This window comes from Anser cygnoides, chromosome Z (assembly GCF_040182565.1).
Source record: "Anser cygnoides isolate HZ-2024a breed goose chromosome Z, Taihu_goose_T2T_genome, whole genome shotgun sequence".
In the NCBI taxonomy this organism is placed as follows: Eukaryota; Metazoa; Chordata; class Aves; order Anseriformes; family Anatidae; genus Anser; species Anser cygnoides.
The window spans coordinates 7,056,996-7,082,271 of record NC_089912.1 but is presented as its reverse complement, the minus strand read 5'-3'; the positions used below and the strand labels follow the sequence as shown (position 1 = coordinate 7,082,271).

General features: G+C 41.4%; 1 protein-coding gene across 5 annotated transcripts in view; it reads right to left on the bottom strand.

Moving 5' to 3' along the window:
* Positions 1 to 341: 341 nt before the first annotated feature.
* HAPLN1 (hyaluronan and proteoglycan link protein 1) overlaps positions 342 to 25,276 on the bottom strand; it is a 63,749-nt gene continuing 38,814 nt past the window's right edge. For 4 of the 5 annotated variants that reach the window (XM_066988205.1, XM_066988206.1, XM_013191771.3 and 1 more), the window contains 3 exons: positions 21,976 to 22,350; positions 11,744 to 12,046; positions 342 to 4,381 (listed from right to left, as the gene is read on the bottom strand). In XM_066988205.1, coding sequence (XP_066844306.1) covers positions 4,092 to 4,381; positions 11,744 to 12,046; positions 21,976 to 22,350 — 968 coding nt within the window. In that variant the 3' untranslated portion in view covers positions 342 to 4,091. The remainder of the gene's footprint in view (positions 4,382 to 11,743; positions 12,047 to 21,975; positions 22,351 to 25,276) is intronic. The other variant, XM_066988207.1, reaches the window with a different exon arrangement.

The following is a 25,276-nucleotide window of genomic DNA, read 5'->3' as shown; positions in this document are numbered from 1 at the left end:
TTCTTTCTTTTTCTTTCTTTCTTTCCTTTCTTTCTCTCTCTCTTCCTTCCTTCCTTCCTTTTCTCTTTCTTTTTCTTTCTTTCTTTCTTTTTTCTTTCTTTCTCTCTCTCTCTCTCTTCCTTCCTTCCTTCCTTTCTTCCTTTCTTTCCTTTCTTTTCTTTCTCTCTCTCTCTCTCTCTCTCTCTCTCTCTCTTATTCTTTTTTCCCCTTGACTGGTAATTGCTTTGTTTACTATGTTTACTATGTCAAAGTATTTTCATACTTTGATCTTTTCCATTCCTTTTTGTCTTTTCTGGGAAAGAAGTAGAAGAGCATCCAGTCAATAAGAAGAAATCATCATATTGAAAAGAACAACATGATTTAATTGTTGTCATTCATGGGCATTAAAATACAGATGCATTGTGAAATACAAGATAATGACAGAGAACATGAATTGATTCTAATGACAGAATTTTCTCCGACCAACAGAAAACAGCACAGACTTTTATCCAGTTCTTAAGCTGCTTTTTAAGGTTTTTTAAGCACCTAGCTAGCTTATTCAAAAATAAGAAAACATCCTGACATTTGACATTATAAAAGGAAATGGAGTCAGTAGCTGTAAAAATAAATAGAATTCATGTCTTTTTGCCCATTTGTGCCCATTTAGCATGTAATCATACACTTTATGTTTTTTAAACCTGCTTACATTAGAGCTAATTATATTTTCATACAAACATATTTTCATCACGCTATCCCATTAACTTTATCTGTTATAATAATATATAATATTGCATATCAATATACTGATCTAAAACTAGCTTGATCCCAAGTTAGACTACTGGGCTTTTTGTAAGTAACATGACGAATGTAAATTCACAAACTGAGACTCCATTACATGAGCATTTGATTCCTAGCAAGCATTTATCTTCAGTGCGAACTTGCAGCTACAGCTGAGCGATAACATTTTGCCGCTTGTGCTCACACGGCAGCCGAGGGCCACTTGTTCCTTCTTGTGCCATGGCCTCGCCGTGCTGCCAGACTGGAGCCGTGGGGCGATCCCCAGAGCCGAGGGGACACGTGCGTGGTACGAAACCCCCTCGGCCACCGGCACAGGTGATGCACAAAGCAGGGCGATACGCTACGCCCGGGCTGTCACAGCGGCAGCCCCGAGATGCGGGCGCAGAAAGCATAAGCAAGAGCAAGCCTGAGATTGCTGTGATTTAGGACCTGACCAGCCATCCCCAGCATGTTGCAAAGTTGACGAAAGGCTGAATTCGCCTTTCCTGCAGTGCCTTTGGTCTAGCAGTGAGGGCACTTTAGCCAGCCCCACGAGTGGGTTGGAGGACTACATTTTTATGCAGGCACATAATAATCCCCAATCCTGCAAGAAAAATGTGTCTGGGTGAAACCCTGTGAAGGGTTTCCCTGGAGAGGTAAAAGAAAAAAAAAAAAAGAAAAAGGAGAAAAAAAAGACAATAATAATAAAAAAAAAAAAAAAAGAGATTCCATGAGGGTCTCTTAACTGCTGTGTAATAGGAAAACCATGCAGCCTCCTCCAGATCTCTGGGGAGGTTAGAGCCAGCTGCATGAAGGGCTTCCCACTTTACAGCAAGACTGGATCTAGCTGGAGTAACAACCATTCTGGGATATTCCCTATGGTCTTTCTCATCCCACAACCTCCCTGCCCAAGCTCCAGAGATACTATCTACTTCTTTTTCTGTACTTCTGAAGGTTGGACAGGGGACAACATGTATTCTTATTGGTCACAGTACAGTCTGCACACCCTATTCTTTCTCCTGCACAAATATATATATATATATTTTATTTCTACTTTCATTCCTGTTTATTTTTCTCCCAAGTGTTTGGAAAATATTCTGAATGGCTTGAGAAAATGTGTGAAATGGACACTGATTTTAAAAATGTGTAAAAATTACATGGGTATAGGGGCCTGGCCTATAATATCTCTCAATTTATATCTAAATGATAGATTTTCAAAAAAAATCAACTTCCAACTTGAACAAAAAAGGGGAGGGGGTGGTTTGGCACCAAGATTGGTTCATCTGTGTAGTATGAGCAAACACTCATACTGTCAGTATGTCAGTAAAGAGGATGGAGAGTTGCCTCTGAGCTTAATGGGAATGAACTCCAGTACAATACGACTCATACCTTGGTATCTCTATGCTCCAGTCTTACCACGTACTGTTCCTGGTTTGTTCACAGATTTTTAAAACAGGACCACCACCACATTGGGAATCAGATTTATATAGCCATGTCCATGGGAAAATAACTAAACCGTTCACAAAAGCCTACCAGTTGTGTTCTACTTGGATAATACCACCATATCTCATTTAGATACGGAAACTATGGGAAGCTACAAAACTTTGCAAAATACAAATATTGGTCCTCTGAAATCTTCATAGTCAGTAAGCGTAGAGTAGGAAAAGAGTTCTACATTTTTAAGTGGTAGAACCAACACTGGATAGAGAACTTCAAAACCGCCTAAGAGATTACTCCAGACCAAGATTTTTATTTTTATTTTTTTTTATCAGTGGCCTCTGTTTTTTGGATATCCAGCTTGAGACAGCATAAGTGGAGTAAATTTTCAGAAAGCCTTGAGCACCCACTCTCTGAAAAACTGGTTGCATTAAGGTATCCGAAGATGAGCACCAAGAATTGCTGCATCCAAAATGGGTTTGCATCAGGAATCCAAATTCCTTCAAATTGGCATTAAGGGAAGACCTAGTACTTTAGGCAGCTCTGAAAATCCTAGGCACCATGCACAGTGCATGTTTATCTCTGACACTGGCAGATATAGGTAAACATCTTCCACCTAGACCACTGCAGATTTAGAGAAAAAAACGTATTTCAGTACTTATTTCTGCTAACTCTAAGGAGGATTAACTAAATAATTCAGGGCCAGTGATACTATTTTTTTTCACTGATAGTTTAAAAAGCAGATGTATTTTAGATACATATGAGATGCAAGGAAATAAAGTATTTTTCTCTTCTAAACATTAATAGCTGATTTCAGATTTTATTTAATAATCTTGTTCTAAGACTTAATCATTTTTTTTCTGATTTTTATTTCTTGTGATGTGTAAATAGCTAAGAAATCTAAATATTCTAGTATTCTTTCATTAAGACAATAATATTTCAAAAGCTAATGTAAAGTCAAGCTGCTAAAGTTTATAATTTTTCTGTCCAGCAGTTCATTTATACAACTGCCCTGAGTAGATGCTATATACTGCTCAGCAAACGGCCTAAGAGTTTAAAAATAACTCAGTAAAGCTACTCAAAGGTAACACAATACTTCTCAGGCATCTTTAATTTGAGTTAAGAAGAAAATAGGGTTTTCTCATTAATTAATTATTCACTCCTTCATCAATGATTTATACATAATAAAAACACAATTGAAATGTTCAGAACTAATTGTGCTTGTTCATATGCATTGGATCATAAACCTATTTTTCAGAAAGACAGGGTTCAACTCTCAAACAAATCTTATTTTTGTGGACTGTTTTAGCTGCTTTTATTAAACTGTATGTCATTCCCATGTGAAAACAGTCTTTTCCAATCATCTGGCTTGCTGTGGTTATTGTGTTGGCTTTTTTTTTTCTTTTTTTTTCTTTTTTTGCAAAACCTTACTGACCCCCTATAAACAAAAACATTATCTTATTTCAAAACTCCAGATATAATCAATTTGCAGTGTATCTCAAACTGGTATAAATATGTAAAATTTGTGCTTTTAAAAGCTTCTGCTTTGAGTAGCCTTACATTCCATAATTGTGTCCTAGCAATTCTCAAGCTCTATTGCATGCCCCAATCATGAAAATTATATTTTGTTGGGATGATGTAGCTTAAAGATTTTGGCTCTAAAAATTCCTTACCTAGAGCTTCCTTTAAATTATATTAATTTAAAATATCTATGGAATGATACTTTTACAAAAATATTAAAGCAAAACCAAAAACAAATTAATGGGTTGGGTTTATGAAAATCACTCTTTACAGTAAGAAAGGTTTATCACAGTTTTGGTAACTTGCATGAGTTCGTATCGAAAAGAAATCTTTCACATGTTCTTAATGAATTTAAATCTAGTGTGCTCTAGGTATTTTCAGTTGTACGCTCTGAAACAGTAGACACCATACAGCTTGTGCTTTTTATCGGGGAAGCCTACAAAGCGAACAGCGGCTTCATTAGGGCTGCAGCGTTTCCTTGGTCTGGAGATCGGGTAGCGGACGCTGCCGTCCGCCAGCCAGCCGGCGTCACAACGGTCATATCCCAGGAGCTTCCAGGCAGCAAATATCTGGCCAACTTTGGCGATCTGAGCGCCGTCCTTCAAGCAGGCCTGCACAGCCTCATCATAGGTCAGCTTGGTCGGGTGTATTAGGTAGTAAAAACGACCTAGCAAGAGAAAGAAGAGAGTCTTAAGTGGCATGACGCGATATTATCAAGGTAGGTTTTGAGTAGAAATGGGGATGTCCCACTGCAGAATCAGGCCAAACAGTGGCTGATTTGGGACTCTGAAAGTCAGTTGTTGTGCCGTGAATAAGGTTTTAAGTTTTTCTGTAGTGAATTGATAAATATTGGGAGTGGGAGAAAAAATACAGCAGGCAGAGAAGGACAATCTAAACAAACATATAGCATTATACTAATTTCTGCTAACTTAGCATGGCATGGCATCTCCACCCTCACTGGCATCCAGTGCTAACTGACCCGTTGTAATGTATTTTCCTTCTCTGGATGTAGAGGTATAATAACAGGAAGAAAAAAGGTGGGGAAGAGGGATGCTGGCAGATAACCTGGTTTTCAACCAGGTGCTTGCTCTGCACCTAACGTTAAGGTGCCAGATGCATTTACCAGCAAGGTGCCAGTGACAATCCAGTAAAATGCCCGAGGATCCCACAGATCTCAGGCAAAGCAGACCTCATACAGCTGCATCTTAGCAGTAGAGAAAGGAAATTAGTGAAATGTCCGAAGCAGTGTAATTTTACATCATGCTCTCAACATAAGATTAAAGCCCTTGTGAGTTTTCTTCTGAGCAGCATGACATAGCAAGATTTGGCCACTGATAGCACTTGGGTGAGGGTGGCTGCAGCTAACACATGCAGTTTTACTCTCTAACAAGGCAGTGACCTTGTTTCTGATTAAGTACAAGCACAACTTAAACTTTTTTTTTTTTTTTTCCTCTAAGAAAGAGGAAAATTGCACAGCTGCTCAGAAGCAGGGTTTGAAGCTCTGGCAGATCAAAACCATGCCTGCCATAAGTCTTCATTAGCAGCATCACAAACATTCACAGCAGTTCTGCAACTCTGTTTCTGTTTAGGCATCAAAGGACATATCCTTGCCTTATGATGGCATTGAACTGATAGTGCTACTAAGAAAAATGTGACTCTGTCTCAAGGTAATGAAAACATATGCCAGCAAGTAACATTCAAACAGGAAGTCCCCTGTATTAATCCAAGAGCAGCAATAATACCAACATTAATTTCACTTATCAAAGCAATATAAATTCATTGTTAGCATTTCACTCATTATACTTAAGTTTATTTATCAAATTTCCAAATAAATTCACAACATTTTCAATCTGATTGTTCTGTAAAAGGGAGAATTTGGCTAAGAAACAAATCAATTCATTCATGTGGGGCAAGCACTATCTCAGCTTCGAAATTATGTACTCTGAAATAATATCCATTTTCTTCCTCTTAATATACAGTTAAAAACAAACTGTATCCTGCACAGATTACTTTCTTGGTAAAGGAAGACCAATGGGAAAGAAGAAGAGTTACATCAGCTCTAGATCCCAGCAAAAAAACACTTAGTTTTTTTTCTTTTTTCAAGTGAAGAAATGTCAGGTCAGATGAAAATATAAAGATAATTCAATTAGCTTTGTGTGAAGGTTTGAAATTTCATACTGTGACAGGAATCATTAAAAAAAAAGCATTTACATTGTGGCTGTAGTGGAGAAGAACCTTTTAAACAATTTCACTGTTGTCAGAAACAATATCTACAGTGTTTTCACAGAAAACTGTTGAGAGCAGATTATCCACACCTTTGTAAAATGCTTGGTTGACTCCAGCTCAGCAAGTTGACAGCATTTCCAGGGTGTTGCTGAAGAAAAATGTTTATTAAGTGGAAACCTGTTCTTACTAGGTTATTAAGAGGTTTCCCCAAAGCAAATAGGATTTCAGACTTAAGGGAACAGGGATTTGGACTGATAGTATGTAAACTTCACCTAGCTTATTAGTTGCTCTTCAAACCATATGTCAGTGGAATGTAATTTCCTAGGGATTTGCAGTAAGGTCAGGCTTTTGACATATGACATCAATAATAAAAACTCCTATACTCTGCCCCTTCCCTAAATAGGAGAACTTTAATAGCAAGCCCCACAAGGGTGGAACGTGCATCCAGAACATCTGATTAAATAAAACACTGTCAGTAAACTGAGTGCAGATTTGCTGTGTTTTTTTTTCCCTGCCAATAGGTTAGAAGGCCTCCTAAATGGCAACTGCTCAATCTTAGTTTTCATTAATTCATGTGGAAGGATGGAAGGGGAGGGGGGGCATTAACCCTCTGTCTCTCATTAATAGCTGGTAGTTAGGTCACTCCCACAGAGGATGAGTGTGCTTGGCTTGACTTCTCACTCCAAATCAAAGGGCAGGGGTTTTATACAAACCTAATCAAACTCCATTTATTACAGCCATTTTAAGCTTTTGCATGTAACGGAACGGCCTAAAGAGGAAAACCTGAGCACTTGACCTAAATATCTACATCCTGTGACTGCGGGAGCCTGAGGGATGCATTGCCAGGGAAGATTCCTTCCAATCTCAGCTCTAAATGGGGTGTTTTGAGGCGAAGGTTTTTTTAATCAAAATTGGGTGTAGACAAAGTGGGACAGCACACTCAGAGGCACCAAAAGGCAGCACCACCCCACCTGTTATGTTCTGTGCGAAAGAGCTAACAAAGAGATGCCTGTGTGCTCAGGGAGGATGCCTTCATCCACAGCTAGTCATCGAATACCTAAGGGTTGGGGCTGAGCCCTAAGACTGATGCAGGGCATGGGATGCCCCTTGAAGTCAGCAGTCTGCATGCAGGCTGAAAAGCTTATGAAGAAACGGGTTGAATTGTTTCGCTGTGCAAAGAGTAAATGCATGGTTTTAAATGGCAGCGAGGGGCATTCCCAGCTGGCAGCACAACTTGTCGGCCGTACCATCTGCTCCACAGACCTGTACAGCTCAGGACACCTCACAGCCACAGAAACCGGCTGGCCGAGGCCATTGTTCTCCAAAGCTGAACATATTGAAAATAAATTCCTTCAAAAATAAGGTCGCAGTAAGCATGCCAAAATACAGTGATCAACTCCGGTGACTGATTTTAAACCACCGCATTAAAGAGGTGGGAACGATTTTTGAAAAACCTCTTCAAGACCTCCCCCCTGACTCTAGTGCACCCGCTTTCAGGAAAGGGCACATAATTTCACTTTGCATAGTTTTGTTCCCCTTTTTAGAGCAACAGCTACGTGTTCCCAGAGATCAAGTGCTCTGCTTATCTGGAATGGTCAGCATGCATTATTGAGAAAAGACCTTCTACCACTTCCTCCCCTGTAAATGGTGGTGGGTAGTTTATCACCTGCATTACTGAAGTAAACAGGTGGTTCACAGCTGCATTTTCAACATGATCCCTAAAATTAATTCTTTGTATTTTTAATTTTGTTAACATAAGAGATTTTTACCTGATTTTGCTAGAGCTGATAGCAAATCAGTTATGCACTGCAGTTCTGTGTGCAAAGTACATAACAAAATGCACGTTAATGAGCTGAAAGTGTGACACAAGCCCTAGTTATACCCTTTTTTGTTTGAAAGTGTTTAATTATAAAGGAGTTGATAGATATGTCTATCGGGGCAACCCTGGCTATAACGGGGCAACCCTGGCTATACGTACAGACTGGGCAACGAGATGCTGGAGAGCAGCCCTGCAGAGAGGGATCTGGGGGTTGTGGTTGACAGCAAGTTGAATATGAGCCAGCAGTGTGCCCTGGCAGCCAGGAGGGCCAACCGTATCCTGGGATGCATCAAGCACGGCATCGCCAGTCAGTCGAGGGAGGAGATTGTCCTGCTCTACTCTGTGCTGGTGCGGCCTCACCTCGAGTACTGTGTGCAGTTCTGGGCACCACAGTACAAAAAGGATGTAAAACTGTTGGCGAGTGTCCAGAGAAGGGCGACGAAGATGGTGAAGGACCTAGAGGGGAAGACATATGAGGAGCGGCTGAGGTCACTGGGCCTGTTCAGCCTGGAGAAGAGGAGGCTGAGGGGGGACCTCATCACAGTCTACAACTTCCTCGCGAGGGGGAGTGGAGAGGCAGGTGACCTATTCTCCGTTATCACCAGTGACAGGACCCGTGGGAACGGTATTAAGCTGAGGCAGGGGAAGTTTAGGCTGGACATCAGGAAGAGGTTCTTCACCGAGAGGGTGGTCGCACACTGGAACAGGCTCCCCAGTGAAGCAGTCGCTGCACCAAGCCTGTCTGAATTTAAGAAGCGATTGGACTGTGCACTTAGACACATGGTCTAAAATTTTGGGTAGACCTGTGCGGTGCCAGGAGTTGGACTTGATGATCCTTATGGGTCCCTTCCAACTCGGGATATTCTGTGATTCTATGGTTCTATATTTAGCTTGCCTAACACTTTCCAGTGTCAGAGATTTCCATGGTTTTTCTTTGAGAGACTCACTGCTCCCATTGAGAAACCATTTGAAATTAAGTAAAGAATAACCCTCAGCTATATCATTACACATTCTTTGTCCTACGCCATTTTGGGTCTGTGGGACTTGAATTCCTGCTGCAATACTTGTACAGAAAAGGACCATCTTTCCTCCACAGCCGTATGGTCTTATTCTTGAACTCTGAACAGTAAGCATATAGACAGAATTATGATAATGTTACCCTTTGTATAGTTCTTTCTCTATATATATCATTACATATTCCTATAAACTGGTAAAATGCTGGTACTACAGTTTTCAAAAAGCAGATGATCCATTTTGGGGTGTTTGACTTTACCTGCACAGCCACAAAACACAAAAAAAAATCCTCTGTGAATGACCTGAATGACACAGTTACACAGGCAGAACAAAATGCTCAAGTACTGCACTTAAACTACTCTGAGAAAAGACACTGTAGAGGGTAATTTTCATAAAGTACTAAGATTATTTTATACTGCATTGCAGAAGAACTCTGCTGAAACAATTTCACTGTGCAGTTAAAAGGAATGAGTGCAGAATTCATTTCTAACAGCATCAAAACAAATTTTTGTCATTATTTCTTGGTGTACTCAGTTTACCACAGGGGGACTCCAGTAGATCCAGAGTGAAAACACTGAATCTGGACTGGAGCTCACTGCATTGAAGACTATATTTTCATTTTTCACCTTAATGAGTGAATGTAATTTTGTCATCGTGTACCTTTCTTCTCCACATAAAACCCAAGCCTCAACTATTTAAAACTGAGGCTTTCTTTCCTTTTTTTTTTTTTTTAATCTTCCTTGAGATCATAACGTATTTTTGAGATTTCCTTCTCTAAAAAGAACCCAATGTAAACCTCACACACCCTCGTTATTCACAGCAGCAGCTCATACAACTGACACTCTTTGAGTTTTTTTTTTTTTTTTTTTTTTGAGCTAGCCTTACATGCCTCTGATCCTGGGGCCCCTGGCGTTTTTCCAGCTCCCTCACATACAGCTGAAGGCTTCTCTGTTTCACACTGTCAGGAGACTCCAGCAGTCACTGCCACTGTTGGAAATGCATGGTGCCCTAACCACTTCTCATTTTCCTTGGCTGTTCCTGAGCCGAGAGGATCAACATTGTGTGTTCCAGAAACAGCTCAGTGCCCATAGCCACTATCTTTGGCAATTGCAACCTGGTGGCAAATAGGGTTATTATAAGGTTTTTCCCTTTACAGTGAGAACACTAATGACATTGTTAAGCATGTATAAGCTATCTGAATTTCTGAGCTGCCAGTAGGAAGCTGGCATTCTGGGAGGGTTCCTGGGATTATTGTGGATGTTAAGGTGTGCTTGGGATATGAACAGTGGAGAACATAGAAGGGACACAGGAGGGTATGTCGAGGTTTTCTGCTGGTAGCTTGAGGGACTCGTATCATGATGAGCTACAGGGAGACAGGGAAATTGGCGCTCAGCTCTTTACATCATCCTGTCGCTGTGTGGCATTCTGTCTTGCAGGGCAGTTTAACCAACTCCCCAAGCATGAGATCCATTTTAATGGATCTTTGCTTTCTTTGATCTCCTTGCCACCTGTATACCTTGTCCTCACCTTACCTCATTCCTCTTCCCTCCTTCTCTATCCTGCCATATTAGTGTACAGACAATATTTGTCTATCAGTACCTTTTTCTCTTTTTTTTTTTTTTCAGAAATGATTTTTATCTTCCCATAAGAGATACTGTTGAGCTACTAGTATGGAAAGGGGTGGTCATTAGTGACCAGCGATCACAAATGTTTGCCCTGCAAGCACTTTAAATGGCGCAGCTATCAAATTTATTTTTTCCCCTAGTTCATTTTATTACTTAGTGCTATTTCATTACTACAAATTTAAATCTGCATACAATGAGCTCATACAAGATTTCACCTTGAATCAGTGGAGCAAGAAAAAATATGAGCCAGCATTTCACGGAATGATGTAGCATGATAAAAATTAGATAAACATTTGTTTCAGAGTACATCCAGTCTCATTTTTGATATTGTTGGTTTCAGGATTTGTTGTTTTGTAGTTGTTTTGTTTGTTTGTTTGTTTTTGTTTTGTTTTGTTTTTCTGAGAGGGTGGGACAGAACTTATCTTCTAAGAGCAAAGCTTATGTTTATTTTTTTGTGTGCTGTAGAGCACAAATGCTTCAGTGTGAATAATCAATCTGAGCACAACACAAAAAAGGCCGCGCTCCTTGCTCTGGTGGGGCTGCACGCCAAACAGGAATTACCCATGAGCATGATGTTGCAGAAGATTGGAGACTCCTTTTGCACTGCTCACTTGCAGTGCCCCTCTCATTCACAGCCATGCTTTGTAAATCCTTTTCAGGCACTAGATTAAATGATAGCAGGCTGAGATCAGCTCATTTCACACCTACTAACAGTTCTACTACTAACAGTTGAAACCTTGCAGTCACTAAAATAAGGTTTAGAGCAAACCAAGCTCAGAGCTAGAGCGAACATATTTTGGTTTTGACAGTGTACTAAGATTAGAAATCTAAATTATTAGGCACAAGAGCCAGAAATAGCTTTACTGATAAGGAAGTATTAGTCATATTAGACTTGGTGTATGAGCTGGAGCTGCTTGAGACAACACCAGAGATGAAGTGGCAATCAGAACTTTGTTTTGGTGACATTTAAGTTGTAAAACATCATAGTTATAATTGAATTCAGTGGGGAAGTTCAATTAAAAGAATTACTGATTTCTTCATCACTGTAGCTGAAAGAACCTGGGCAAACAGCATTAAAAAGTTATTGCATTAATACTAATGGGGTGAAAGCGGACATATTAGAAACTACTGCCAGTACGACTCCAAGTTTTAAAAATTATCTGTGTGAACATGTGGCAAAGACAACATTACTCTGGGCATGTCTTGGTAAATTCAACAGCAACATTTCCCAAAGCTGACGCAGACTTTGGCCAGCTAAGTGTCATCTGCTGCCCTTTGCTGCTGTCGGCATTGCTTTATTTTCTGAAATGGCTGCTTGCGAGGTAGAAGCGAGCCCAGCTCTTACCATTGAAGTTTGAGGTGAAGCAGAACACATCGTAGCGGCTCTTATCCTTGTCCCAGAAGCCATAATTCCTGACGCCAGGCACCGTGTTCTTCCCCCCACAGGGCTCCCTGGGCTTGGTGATGGGGTACTGCACGGAGCCGTCGCTGAGCCAGCCCGCATTACACCAGTCCAGCCCGGACCTCCAGGCCTCATAGAGCTGATCGAAGGAGGCGATGATGGAGTCCTGGTCCAGGCAGGCTTGCTGAGCCTCATGGAAGTTCAGGTTGTAACGACCCAGCCGCGGAGAGTAGGGGAATACGACACCTGAAATGGCAGAGAGGGGGCTAGCTGAGTATCTTCAACACCAAAAGAGCACAAGAAGGAGAAGCAGCATTTCCAGTCATCAGAAAGAAATAAAGGTTAACCCAATAATGTGTTTGACTGCTAAATTGTTTTTTTTCTTGGGAAAAATGCTCTGCCAGCACATCAGCTGCGTGGTCTGAGAAGGGGATGCAGCCACCTTCTCACCTAGCTCCTCTCCAGGTAACCCAGTGGGGAGCCCCCCAGGGCTGCACGTGTGCCCCACCAGCAGCTCTGCTGTCCCTGCTCTGGTCTCACCCTCGTGCATGCAAGGAGTGCTTAAAGACGAGAAGAGCTGGAAGAAATTTTGTAACTAAGTGCTTCCCATCAGAAAAGTCAAGTTTACTGGCTGCAAGATCAATTTCCCTTTAAAAATATTAAAAAAAAAAAAAAAAGCTTAATTCTATTTCTTCTTTTTCTTTCTTTTTCTTTCTTTCTTTCTTTCTTTCTTTCTTTCTTTCTTATTTTTCTGGTTGGGATTTGGGGATTTTCTTGCAATCACATAAAAAGAAGAAATTGTAGCATGGAGACGAACTATTTCTTCTTGCATGTGAACGTTAAAATAAAATGTTCTGATTGACATAAGAGTGCTGTGCTCTTTTCCTGGACTCTTGCCAAGATTTCCTGAGAGTTCAAGACTGTTGGATTTTTGTTTGTTTGTTTTTATTCTATTTCACATTGTCCCAGGAACAGGAAGGCATTTCATGCCCAGCTTAAAAAGAACATTTCAAGGCTAGTCTGGTAGGGGATATAATATCAGGGTCCTGAGATATTAAAATAGGAAATCTATAGGGAAATAAAATCCATGAAATTGTATGTGGTTCTAGAGAGTCCTTTCTGATACTCTCCAGCTGCTTTTTGGCAGTTCCTCACCACTCAAGGAGGCAGAGCTCCTCACAGAGGGCATCGGGGAGCAGGGTCCCTTGAGCAGACAACAGGTTTCCTCATTTAGGTGAGGAAACCATTTAGCTATGCAGCACCCAGCGTGCAGCAATGCCAGACAGACTTGATAAGAAGCACAGACCTGCCAGTGCCTCCTTCCACCCCTGAGGAGTACCACAGACCTTCCTGCTGCTTATCAGTGGTGAGCAGCTGCAGACAGGCAGGGCACAGAGACCTGGGGACAGAGAACGTCCACACGGAGGCGGCGGACGTAGCTACAGACCAGTTTCAGCAGCAACACTCAGTCACGGTTATTGAACTTATCTCATAGACTTTTCCACAGGATATTTATATACGTATACCTGCATTTAAAAGTTATTTCTCAAAGCACGAAGGATGTTTCAGAAAATGCTGAAGAACCACCTCCCCATGTGGCTCTGATAAAAGACAGTACAAAGAAGAAAGAGACGTGAAACAAAAGTTTGGATCAGACCACCCTAACTTTGGCAGGGTTTAGAAACTTAACTCAGATCTAAATTTTATAGTTGGCTTCAGCCCAATCTTCATAATAAACTGAAGTAAAATGTCACCAGAGGAGATCCAGCTCAGAATGTTTATTCTCAAACACCCCTGCACAACGGAGTGCTGTGGGATGCAGAGAGGCTGAAGACAAGATAACACATTAGGGGATGAGCCAAAAACTTTAAACTCTGGTACAGACATCCATCTCTCTTTTTCTTTTCTCCCCGCTGATGAATTCTCCCTGTAACAAGTTCCTCATCTCCAGGGCAATGTAGCAGAGGATACTGAAATTACATTACAGTCATGCAAGACTGTCAGCGTGCAATGAAGTCATTCTTCTTCTTGAGCACTCGGCCCACTTTGGTGTCTATTCCACTGGTATCTTATCGTCTCCTTTCTTTCCCTCCTCTCCTCTCCCTCACTCATCTATCATCCAAACAGTGTTATTTTTGTTAAATAAAATCTCTGTTATTACTAAACTTCAGTGACTCGATCCAAGAAAATAAAGCATGCAAATGTAAACTTGGCAGGGTAATAACAAACAAGATTTTGTTCTCCTCCAGCAATTAACTGGAGAGTCTGCTGATTTTCTTTCCTTTTGTAAATCTTTCTTTAAAGTACTTTTCAGTTATTAGTTGTCCTGAACTATAAAGCATGAATGAATTGTAACGCTTCATGTGCTGCTAACTAGAACTTCATAAATAAGAAGCTGTAGCTATGGCATGATTTCTCAAACTTTGTTTTTCCTTCCTCCCTCCTGCCCCTTCAAAAAATAAAAATAAAAATATATTAATTCTCCCTTGGTGTTAATGGATAGAAATAAAAATGACTGTGGTAAAAATATAGCAAGCATCAGAGGAGTCCAAGCTTTATTGCTTTATGAGAAATCCAATACTTATTGTCTTCCCAGAACTATGCTTCCCCAGACAACTGACTCCTTGTCCAGTATATGTGCTTGATCTGCATGTCCACATAAAAAGAACCCTACTAGAGGTGGATGGTAGAAACTGAACAGCTAAACTTATATACCTTGCAATTTGTTGGAAACTGTTCAAACCGATTTGGTTCCTTAAGATTTCTAAAATCAGCTTTTTTTTAGATGGTTAAATATGTATGTTCATTTGTTACAAATGTACTCGAGCTTGACAGTTTAAGACATAATGTCTTAATAACGTAAATAGGCACAAAACTGTAATACTAGCTTTGGGCTATATTCGGGTAGACTGCATAGAAGCTGATTTTTGTTTGGGTTCAACTGCAGTACAAGCCTGCAACTGATTAGCACTAATTTCACCCTGCAGATGGGGGTGGCCATTGGTGATGTTGTACAGCTCCATTGACTCGATATGTACTTTGTGTAGCTTTGCATTATTTTGAATCGTTGCTAATATTGTTTTATCTTCTTCATTTCCCTATGAAACTAACACTAAATTGATAGCTAGATCTTACTATTCATCTTCCTTTTGGTACAGTTTAGCAGTTCTGAGCCTCACTGCACACTATCTTCTTTGGTCTTGGATCTTATAAACCATCAGAAGATAATCCATCCCATCTGTTCTCGAGTGGACAAAAGCTGTCTGGAGGCTCGTTTCTGTTCCCAAACTACAGACCAACTCAAAAACCCTGACTCCAACCCTGTGTTTTGCCACCAGACAGAACACCCACTTCCAAATTTTAACAAATTCGGCTCAGAAAACGGAGGGAGAGGAAAACTTCCCGCCTCAAATGGCTGGAAATTAACACTTATTGCTGGTCACATGAAAGCTCCAGATAATATTCCACAGGGGAAGAATGGTTTTGTTATTCCAAACACTGTACATAACTGTAGCCTGTTATGTATGGCTCGCTCTCCAGCTCGCTATGAACAAAAGCTGCTGATCCCCCCATTTTCTGTAGGCACGTCCTGCTGGCAGTCTTCACATGCTATCTGTATGCAGTCAGGCACTTCCAGCCATCTACCAGAAAACATGTCTGTGCAGGGAGCCTCTTTAAAACCCAGAGAGCTGTGGTTCCCTCACACAGCTTGTGGGAAGATGGAGCTGAAACCCATAGCTCGACCTTGGTGATTCAGCTCCTCACCCTGAGGAAGCTGTTGAGATACTTGTGGAGCCTGAATGAGGAATATCAACTTAGAGCATGGACTTGACCATGTGGCTCCTCTCCCAGACTTGCATTTCTCTGAAATAGGACCTACACCCACGGTGGGACAACCCATGCTAGAGGATGGACCTGAGACACATGGATTCAGTACAGAGCACACCTGTCAGTGAGCAGCAAGGATCTGACCCAGCTTGCTGTATGTACCTGTGGCAATGCAATCACAGTCCCAAAAACGACTTTTGTAATGGAAATTAGGACTTGTACCAAATCAGAAGGCAAGACGTGGAGGTTTAACATATCCTCCCCGTACACAAGCCCATATTTCCATGATGCCTTACGTTCAGTTCAGGTGTACAACTCTGCTACTGTGCTTCTCATTATAGTTTATGAAAGGGAAACCAGGAGAAGGGAGAGAGAGGGACAAGAGAAACTGTCTTGCAAAGCAACGTCAAAAGTGCTTTTGTGCACAAGTGTTGACTGCTACCTTTTCCCTGATTACGGAATATTTTTCTTCTCTATTTGTTTCAGAGGGAGAATTTATAAGAGGTCTGTGAGAACCAAATGTTCGGTTAATAAGAGGAAAATAATCAGAGAAGCAGAGCTCAGTCCTGCTCACATAAGGAGTAGAAAAAAGCATGATATTTGTGTGTCCTTTGCAAGCTATTTCAGATTCCTACATGCAGGTAATTCCTAAAACTCAGTACAAATGCTTTGTAGTTACCCAGTCACTATAGGGACATTCACAGTGCAAGGAGCTGTAATGGTTATCCAAGGCAAGATGAGGAAATAAGCCTAGAAAGCACAACTCCTGTAACAATTTATGGGTGTCTATTAAGCTCGTACCATACGCAATTAGCAGTTTTAAGAGTATTTACAGATAGAACAAAATCTCTGTTAATGCATGTGGAAAAAAATTAAAAAAAAAAAAGAAAAAAGAAAAAAAGAAGTCTTTTTAAAGCCAGAGTAAAGAAATGGGCTTCCTTGAGTTCTAGCCTAAACAGAAAAGTAAGTTTTCGTGTAGCCAGTGTAAACACCAGGTACAGTAGGGTTTGCTATATGCCATACTGTAGGGTACAGTTTTACTTTGGCAAGTTCATGCACTTGAAGGCAAAATTTTCCACGTTGGATTTCTAAAATTCTGTGAGAAGCTGTAAGTCCCTCATTTTCCTTCAGAATCCATCTCCACTCCTCTGCCTGTTGAGTGTCTTGACTATTCAGCACAGGCTCCATGGTGGGCCACCAGCTGTGAAGAGGTAGCAGCCTCCCCATGAAACCGGGGCCACTTGAGGCGGTGTCCATCCATTCCACAGCACCCCTGCACAAAGCTATCAGCAGGGTCACTTGCTTCTGACCAACACAGGCACACCAACTAGAATTGCCTGGCCTGGAGCAGTTTATTTCCTTTTTATTTTCTACAGCCTTTATCAAAATTTGAAGACTGTTGTCTTTCTTTGCTCTCCTTAGGCTATTCAGTCCTAATTATTTTAGCATTTTCCTTTCAGGTCACCATTTCCAGATAATTTTTTGTTGCTCTATTTAGATCTTTTACTTCGCTGCATCCTTGAAGTACCATTTCTCACAGTAGTGGCAGTACATGTGTGTCTGCAAAGACCTGTTGTCCTGACACAGAAGGAATTACATGGTCTGACACAATTTATTCTTGCCGAACTGTTGTCTTTTACAACAAATGTTGTTGTCTTCTAAGCACTTACAAATGGTGTGCCTTATATCATCAGTTTTACTGTAGACAGAACAACACATTGTTATGCAAAGAATGTTTTAAATAGCTTTTGGTGTGTGAATATAACAGCAACATGCAAAAGAAACAAATTAGGGTAAATCTGATTAGAAACGAGGACTAGACTAGAAATGATTTCTGTAATAATTTGGAAGATTTTTTTATATGGAGCTCATGAACTTGTTTGATCTATTTTTGAGCTATAAAGTCTGTTTTGGAAGGAGATGCTGCTCTTTTTCCCACCCCATCTTGGGCATAAAGGCTAACATACCTTCAAGCAAGATCACAAAACCTGCTAGTTTGGGGTTTAAGTGAAGCCACCCAAAGTGTTAATTTCTATCAAGAAGCACAGTCTACAGAGATTTTTAACAGCTTTATCTAGATCTGCATATTTCTGGTACTGTTGAATGTATCAAGTAATTATTTTATAGCCTGTACTGCAAGGCTACTGTGTTCAGTTATCATCTATCCCTGAAGACAGGACCTATAAAAAAAAATCCTAACAAATTAAAAACCTGCCTTCGGCAGCTTAGCGTTGTTCCACTTTCTCTACCACCTGGCCCATGAATCTCAGTGCCATGAAGGAATAGTACACTTGATCTGTGCCTGAGCAATATGAGCAAGGGTGCTACTGGAGCTTTCACCTCCCCAGGAAACCAAAGCACACAAACCTGGTATAGAGAGATTCACTACAGTGCCTCATGCTCATAAGAGAGAAAAACAATAAAGCACTGACATAAAGAAAATTTAGTGAAGAACAGTAAAACAACAACATAAAGGAAATTTACTATAAGCTGAGAATTCATTCTTTGCTTATGACTCAGGCAACAACATCTACCTTCCATAGGAGGCCCTTTAATTTGTTCAGCTTTTGGTACTCTCAGAATATTTGAAAAAGAATACAAAGCTCATGATCCTTATTTTATGCACAGGAGCATGGCATGTTCGGCTCATTGAGAAAATGGCTTTGGTGACAAGGTTAACATAAAATACATCCCACTCTCTTCAGTTCCTGCCACTTCTTCCATCCACTGTGCCCAGTGCAACACTTCTGCCCTTAGACCCTGCATCTAAGTCCACAAACAGGATGATAATGATAACAAGGTTGTTTTTAAAAGTGCTTTTTTTAAAAAAAAGGAAGGAAGGAAGGAAGGAAGGAAGGAAGGAAGGAAGGAAGGAAGGAAGGAAGGAAGGAAGGAAGGAAAAGAATGAAGGATATTATGAAAGATTTTCTCTTTCATAATAACAAAGAGAATATGCAAAAAAAGTTGTGCAAGGTATGTAACAAATACAGATGGAGTCTAATTTCACTGTTTTTTTTCTTTGTTGTTGTTGTTGTTGTTTGTTTGCTTGTTTGTTTTTTCCACAGCTAAAAATAACCAGTTATTATGGATAGCTTATTTAGGAGGCTAGGAGGCCTTTACTTCTAATAAGAATAAAGTTTTACCACATTCAGAGAAGATAAAAGGTCCATTGAGGTAGAGGTCAACTATTTTCATATAGATAAATTTACATGCTTTCACCTAGCCAAATTGATGCTGTTTGTACAGTGAACTCACACTGGAGTGATCAGCTGTTTTATGCTGCTAGCGGGCATTCCTGGGTGTAAATGGTTTTGTCTTGCTGCCAACTAACATCCTGAGGGCCACCATCTCGGGACACCAGGCTACTGATGCAGATCCTTCCTAGTGTGAGATTAACCTTATTGCTTATAACAGATGAAGGATGTTAGTATGGACTAATATATTCCCATTGTTGTCCAAAGACTAAAGTAAATTTTATCTAATAAATTTGATTTTTTTTAAACTTATTCTGGTCTGCATTGACCAAATGCATGAAACAGCAATAAAAGCCAACACTGCATAAACCTACAGATGAGATGAAAGATGAGTGCAGGGGCACACAAAAAGAGGGATACACTCCATCCCTTATGTATATCCATTATGCCCATTGTAAATATACGCTTGTAAATAAAGTACACTTTAATCATTATGATTTTAGAATGAAACTTCAACACAACTTAGACTTGGATTTATTTATCCTAATCATTACTAAGTTGTTTTATTCCAATCTGACACACTCAGACTCTTATCTCACCTCTTGAAAGGTTAACTTTTACCATAAGGTTTCCTAAATTAGTATTTTCTGTCTGATTAGGAAATGACACTCTATAATATCAGATATGAACAATTTGACACCCATATCTGACAAAAGTTTTAAAACAAGACATTGTTCTGTACGGTAGCCAGACACTCATTAAAATGTGTGAACTCTCCTTCGAACAGAGATTGGAACATACTTGGCTAAAGACAAATGACACCTCTTTGCCCATCCTATCCAATGAATTTCCTTATGTTGGATTTGAGGCAGGAGGAAACAGGAAGGAGTGGTGGTACTGGAGAAGATGGGCTGGAGTTGGCATACTTCAAAGGCAGATGCAGTAGGCTAGAAGATGTGTGTTGGGAGGTAGAACCTAGATCTTGTATCCAATAACCTGGTGCTCTATCACTAAATGGTCATGGTAAAAAAGATAGAAAATCTGTTTCTTGCCATTTTGTTCAAGAGATACCATTTCTCCAGTGCTTATTGCTGACTAACTTGGGGGTTTGTCTTCAAAAAAAGAGACTTAACAACTCTTGGGGATGTCAGGGCTGGGATGTCTCTGTTCATGTGCTTTTCAGGATCTGTGTAGTGATGGGACAAGGAGTAATGGCTTTAAACCAAAAGAGGGTAGATTTAGATTAGCTATAAAGAAGAAAGTCTTTGTTCTGAGGGCGGTGAGGCCCAGGCCCAGGCTGCCCAGAGAAGCTGTGGATGCCCCATGGCAGTGCCCAAGGCCAGGCTGGATGGGGCTTTGGGCAACCTGATCAGGTGGGAGGTGTCCCTGGCCATGGCAGGGGGGTTGGAACTAGATGATCTTTCACGTCCCTTACTACCCAAACCATCCTATTGTTCTACAATTCTATGTAGATGTCTACCTGAGCAACCTCGTACTGCTCATTAGCCCATTTGTGAATTCAGCATTTAGCTCTGGGCAGCGTCAAAAACCATGTAACTGTTACTTCAAAGGCACGATGCTACGTGGCACCAGAACAGGTACCAAATGTGTGGTGCGATGAATATTTTAAAGATTTTACACTGGCTCTGACTGTATTACATTGGCATAAGATATCAATATGCCATAAAATGCTGGGAAGTCCCAGTATATGACTGGGAACAAGATGCACAGTGATTTACCTGAACAAGCTCGAAGGATGATGGAGGTATGTACCTGGGACATGAGGAGCCTGTCAGAAGAATGTTATTGCCTTATGCCATGAATGAAGTAAAATGCTTTTTCCTTCTACTCATTTCTGTCTTCACTCAACACTGAGTATTAGGTAACTTAACCTGTGTACATGACCAATTTTCTTTATCTCCTAAATTTGTAAAGAACAGTGTATGTTCTTATTAAGAACCAATTATGTGGGGTGAAAAACAATCTAAAAGGAATATTGTGCTGGCACGAAAACTGTGTAGGGCCAGGGCCTTTCTGTACCCAGAAATGGAAGATATTAGCAGCCTCCAACCAGGAAAGAAAAAAATGGATGTAAAGAAGTAAGCTCATCCCGTGATATCTATTTGGTTGCAACCAACAGTGAACCAGTCTTATTGAGAATTAAGTAAACAACCATCATAATGTGCAACAGCCTGCAGTGAAAGATTCATATACCTCACTGATTTAATGGGTCTTGCTTTTGATATTTTTTTCTTCTTTTTTTTTTTTTTTTCACCTCCCTCCCATTTTTTTTCCCCCTAACTACCACATAATGCCTGATACACACGTTGGTAAGTATAAGGGCAATGGGGACAGGGAGACATGTCAAGCAACTCGTGGTTTATTGCTGAGAACTACAGAGCGCGTTGGGGAAAAAGGCCAAATGCAGATTTACCTTCACTGAATCTCATAAAATTTATCTGAATTTCATAAGAGTAAATGAAGATGATTTTTTTTTGTCCTTTTTCAATCCATTGCACCATTTTTTCTAATGGTTTGTACTGTATTGTTTAGAAGAATATTGCTGAGGGAAGTGGCTACTACAGTCTACATATAAAAGTTGTCTTAGCAGGATATATAGAGATGTATTTCATACAATTATAAAGCTGGAAAAAAGACAAAACCATTGTCTCTGTAAAATTATTTTAGGATTTTCCCTGTTGCAAGAAGATTTTTATCTGCTTGCTAATATAAAATGTCCCAAAGTTCTGTAAAATGGCTTTTAGGGGAATTCTTAATATAATTTTGCCCAAGTCTACTGCAAAAACACGTAGCAATTTCTGTAAAACTACAGGACCAAATTAAAAACATATGGAGTCCTTCATACTGTGTTTGGTCAGGGGTTGATTTTTTTTTCTCTTGGCTCCCCTTGCACTAGGCTCACTGGGAGCTGAATATGCTGTGGGCTAGTGTAAGTTATAAAAGTTCTAATGTTCTTCTAATTTATGATAGCTGCTAGAGGCTGTCAGGCCCAGGTCCCCAGAGCACAATGAATCCCACTTCTCAGCTTGCCGCTATTGCTGATAGCACAATACCAGCAGTATGAGGAGGAAAAGCAGGTATTCCTTAACACCACGCAAATCTAAATTTAGGTATAATTCAGGCGTTACTTACCTTCCAAATTCAGAGCTACCACTGCCGTGTCATCCTCTAATCCTTCAATCACCTCACACTTATATCTTCCATAATCCTCCAGCATTATGTTTGTGATTACAAGGGAGGCATCATTTTCACTGCTTTCTCTCAGAAACACTCTGCCCTGGTACTTTCCATAGCTCTTTCTGTGGTGTCCCATCGCAACAAAGACGTCCACTTCTTTGAGGTAATCTGAGGTGAGTTTGGTCCACTTGACCCGGATTTTGTGGGTTCCTGAGCCAGCTATTGATGTGTGTTCGTGGTAAAATTTACATGGCAGTGTGACATTGCCACCTCGCTGCGAGAAGATTTTGGCTTGTTCTGCTACCACAAGTAGACGGGGTCCATTTTCTTCTAGGATTCAAGCAGAAAAACAAAAAGGAGAATGAGTCTGCATTCCACCTTGTGCAGAACGGATATGACCATTAGCTATAAGTCCACAGGATCATTTCCCTGCAATAATTTTGTACCTGTACAGCAGTAAGGCATGCAAACTAGTTATATACAATTATTTACATAGTTGCACATATACAAGCTAGTAACAGGCATTGAAGTGAGATTCAATAGCAAGCTACAGCTTTACTTCCCACACTGTGTATGTGGGGAAGTGAAATATGTGTGCACAGAGTAGCCAAAATGGTTTGCAGCACTGTCCCCTGTGTAGGCAGAGGCCATCCTACATAATCCATAGTCATAACGACAGAGGTGCAGTGATATATCGGTAGGGTTGTAGAGTTGGTGTATGAATGATATCATCCGAAAACTGCTCAATGCAAGCATCGTGTATTTCCCTGTGGTTTGTTCCAGAGGTGTCAATCAACACTGCCCTTTTTTCATAACTCAGTTTTTATAAGCGAACTGAGCTTATTCAGGCAAAGCCTCTAATGATATGGGATGCAGCAAATCATTCTCACAGAACAGGAAAAGTGTTACAGTATCAAACAGCATTGTCTATAAGGACACGGAAAGTGTCAGCGTAATTTAAAATGGCCTGTTTTCTTTGTGTATTTTATTCTAACCTTCGAGCTCCTCTGCTGACATACTTCTGCTAACGTCAGAAAGTCCAGTTTATCATCAAAACAGTAAAATCCTGTCCTTTCCTGCCCTCTTTCCTGATCATCTCAATCTTTTTTTCCCCGTCTTTTTTTACTGATATCCTTCAAACTTGTCGCCATTTTATCTTTGATGTTTTGATCTGACTTTTCACACCGACCCATATTTAGCTGACAGGCTCCTGTCCTCCTTACCCTTTCCCCAGATTCCCTGCTCCCTTTTCTCTCTAGCAGGTCACTACTGCTGATGCTGCTCTGTGTTTAGGACAGTCAGCTGGAGCAGGTGCTCGCTTCCAACCTCGTCTCTCTGGGGCTTCTTTGACAGGCTGTGTTGCCTTGGGAAAGCCCTGGAAAGCACAGGTTTGATGGTGGCAGCCAGCACATGTAGTCAAATGCTAGAATATTTCTTCCTTTCAGTAACTCTTGCCTCTCATACAAAATTGATTTAGCAAAGCTCAGTGCTTCTGTGCTTCTGTAGATATTGCTGTCCTCTGTCAGTAGAGACACCGACTGAAGCTGGCAATGAATCACCAGCACTCAGCTTGCTAGAAAAGAATTACTGACCTCACATAACTGATTACAAAGAATAAGAGAATCATTAAGGTTGGAAAAGACCTCCAAGACCATCTGGTCCAACCATCCCCCTACCACCAATGTCACCCACTAAACCATGTCCCTAAGCACCACATCCAACCTTTCCTTGAACACCCCCAGGGACGGTGATGCCACCACCTCCCTGGGCAACCCGTCCCACTGCCTGACTGCTCTTTCTGAGAAGAAATGTCTCCTCATTTCCAACCTAAACCTCCCCTGGTGCTACTTGAAGCCATTCTCTCTAGTCCTATCGCTAATTGCAAAGACAAGCCAGTTGAGCATGAACCTGCATCTGCATAAGAAAAGAAGCTAACCCGAATGTGTAGTTCTTTGCCAGGATATGCTGTGTCGAGCGCACCACTGTTACTGCATAGGATAGACTAGCCAGAGGGAAGGTTCCTCCAACATGAACAAGCTCAGGTACTGCAAGCTGGGTTAGTAAGATAGGAGACCCTCCTAGCTAGTGAAATTGCTAACCCCACACCGTCCCATGCAAGTGGTCTTCTTGTCCTTCGTGCTGGGCAGGGGCAAGGGGTGCTCTGGCAATAAGAGGGAAGCGTCTGAGGAGAGAGATGGCCTCAGGCAGGGCACGATGGGAAGAGCTGCCAGCCCTTTTTTCACGGGAAGAGAAGGAAGAATGGGAAGGCAGCCAGGATGGCTTCTCTGCTGCTTTCCCCGTTTCCATCAGGGACAAAGAAGTCCCACAGACTTCTGTCTACCTTGGGAGGAGGAATGTTATGCTTTTGGGTGGTTATTGCCAAGAAACCTGAATCAGAGCTCAGCTATGTTGTGTCTTTAACACTGAAACGGGCAAGCTAATAAATATTAGCAGAAAGGACAGGAGGGAGAGTCTGACTCAGGTTGTTAACGCTCACTCTTTCTAACAACAGCTCGCCTTTGCCAGCGAGGGCTGGAGACTTGCCCAGAGCACTGTCACTTCTGTCTCAGGTGCCAGCATCCCCGCGCGACCCCATGTCCCTCCCGGCTGCCACCCTCCTGCCCTGAGGCCCTTTGCTCAGGGGGTGCCTGAGGTTGTGTCCCAGTAAGAGCCAGGGATGGAGGGGACGGGAGGCTGGGGGGTGAGGAGGAGGCACAGCTTCTTTTCAGGCTGGGGCATTCCCTGGGCCCCGATGTGTTGTAACACGGTGACTTGATGGTGGGCGATGGGGTGAGCGCTGCGCTTAAGAAGAGTAATTCTTCCCCAGAACTACTTTCTTCATAAGTACGTACCATCAGAGAAGTCGTGAGGTGAATGGCCGAACAACTGTAAACTCTGCAAACTGCAGATAACACCTCGCTAAACTGTTGCCTCCAACAGGACCGTTTGGGTCCTGTCTGGGGATGAGACAGACCAGATGCACGGCCACACAAGAGCCTCAGACAACACCTCAAAATGCGCTAGCCTTGCTGCCCCTCAGTGGTGCCAAACCAAGGAGGTAAACACTGGAGGAGAAAGGGTAGAGAGGAGAAAGGAGGAGAAAGGAGAAAGAGGCTGTAGCCTCTGTTCCGCTCTCCCTTTCCCATGTCTGACTGCTATGCCACTAGCAGTGCTCCTTCTATCATCCTTACCCTGTACATGCCTTGCCTTGACTGCAGCAGTGTGGTTCCCAGCTCAGGGACAGCAAATGGACTTG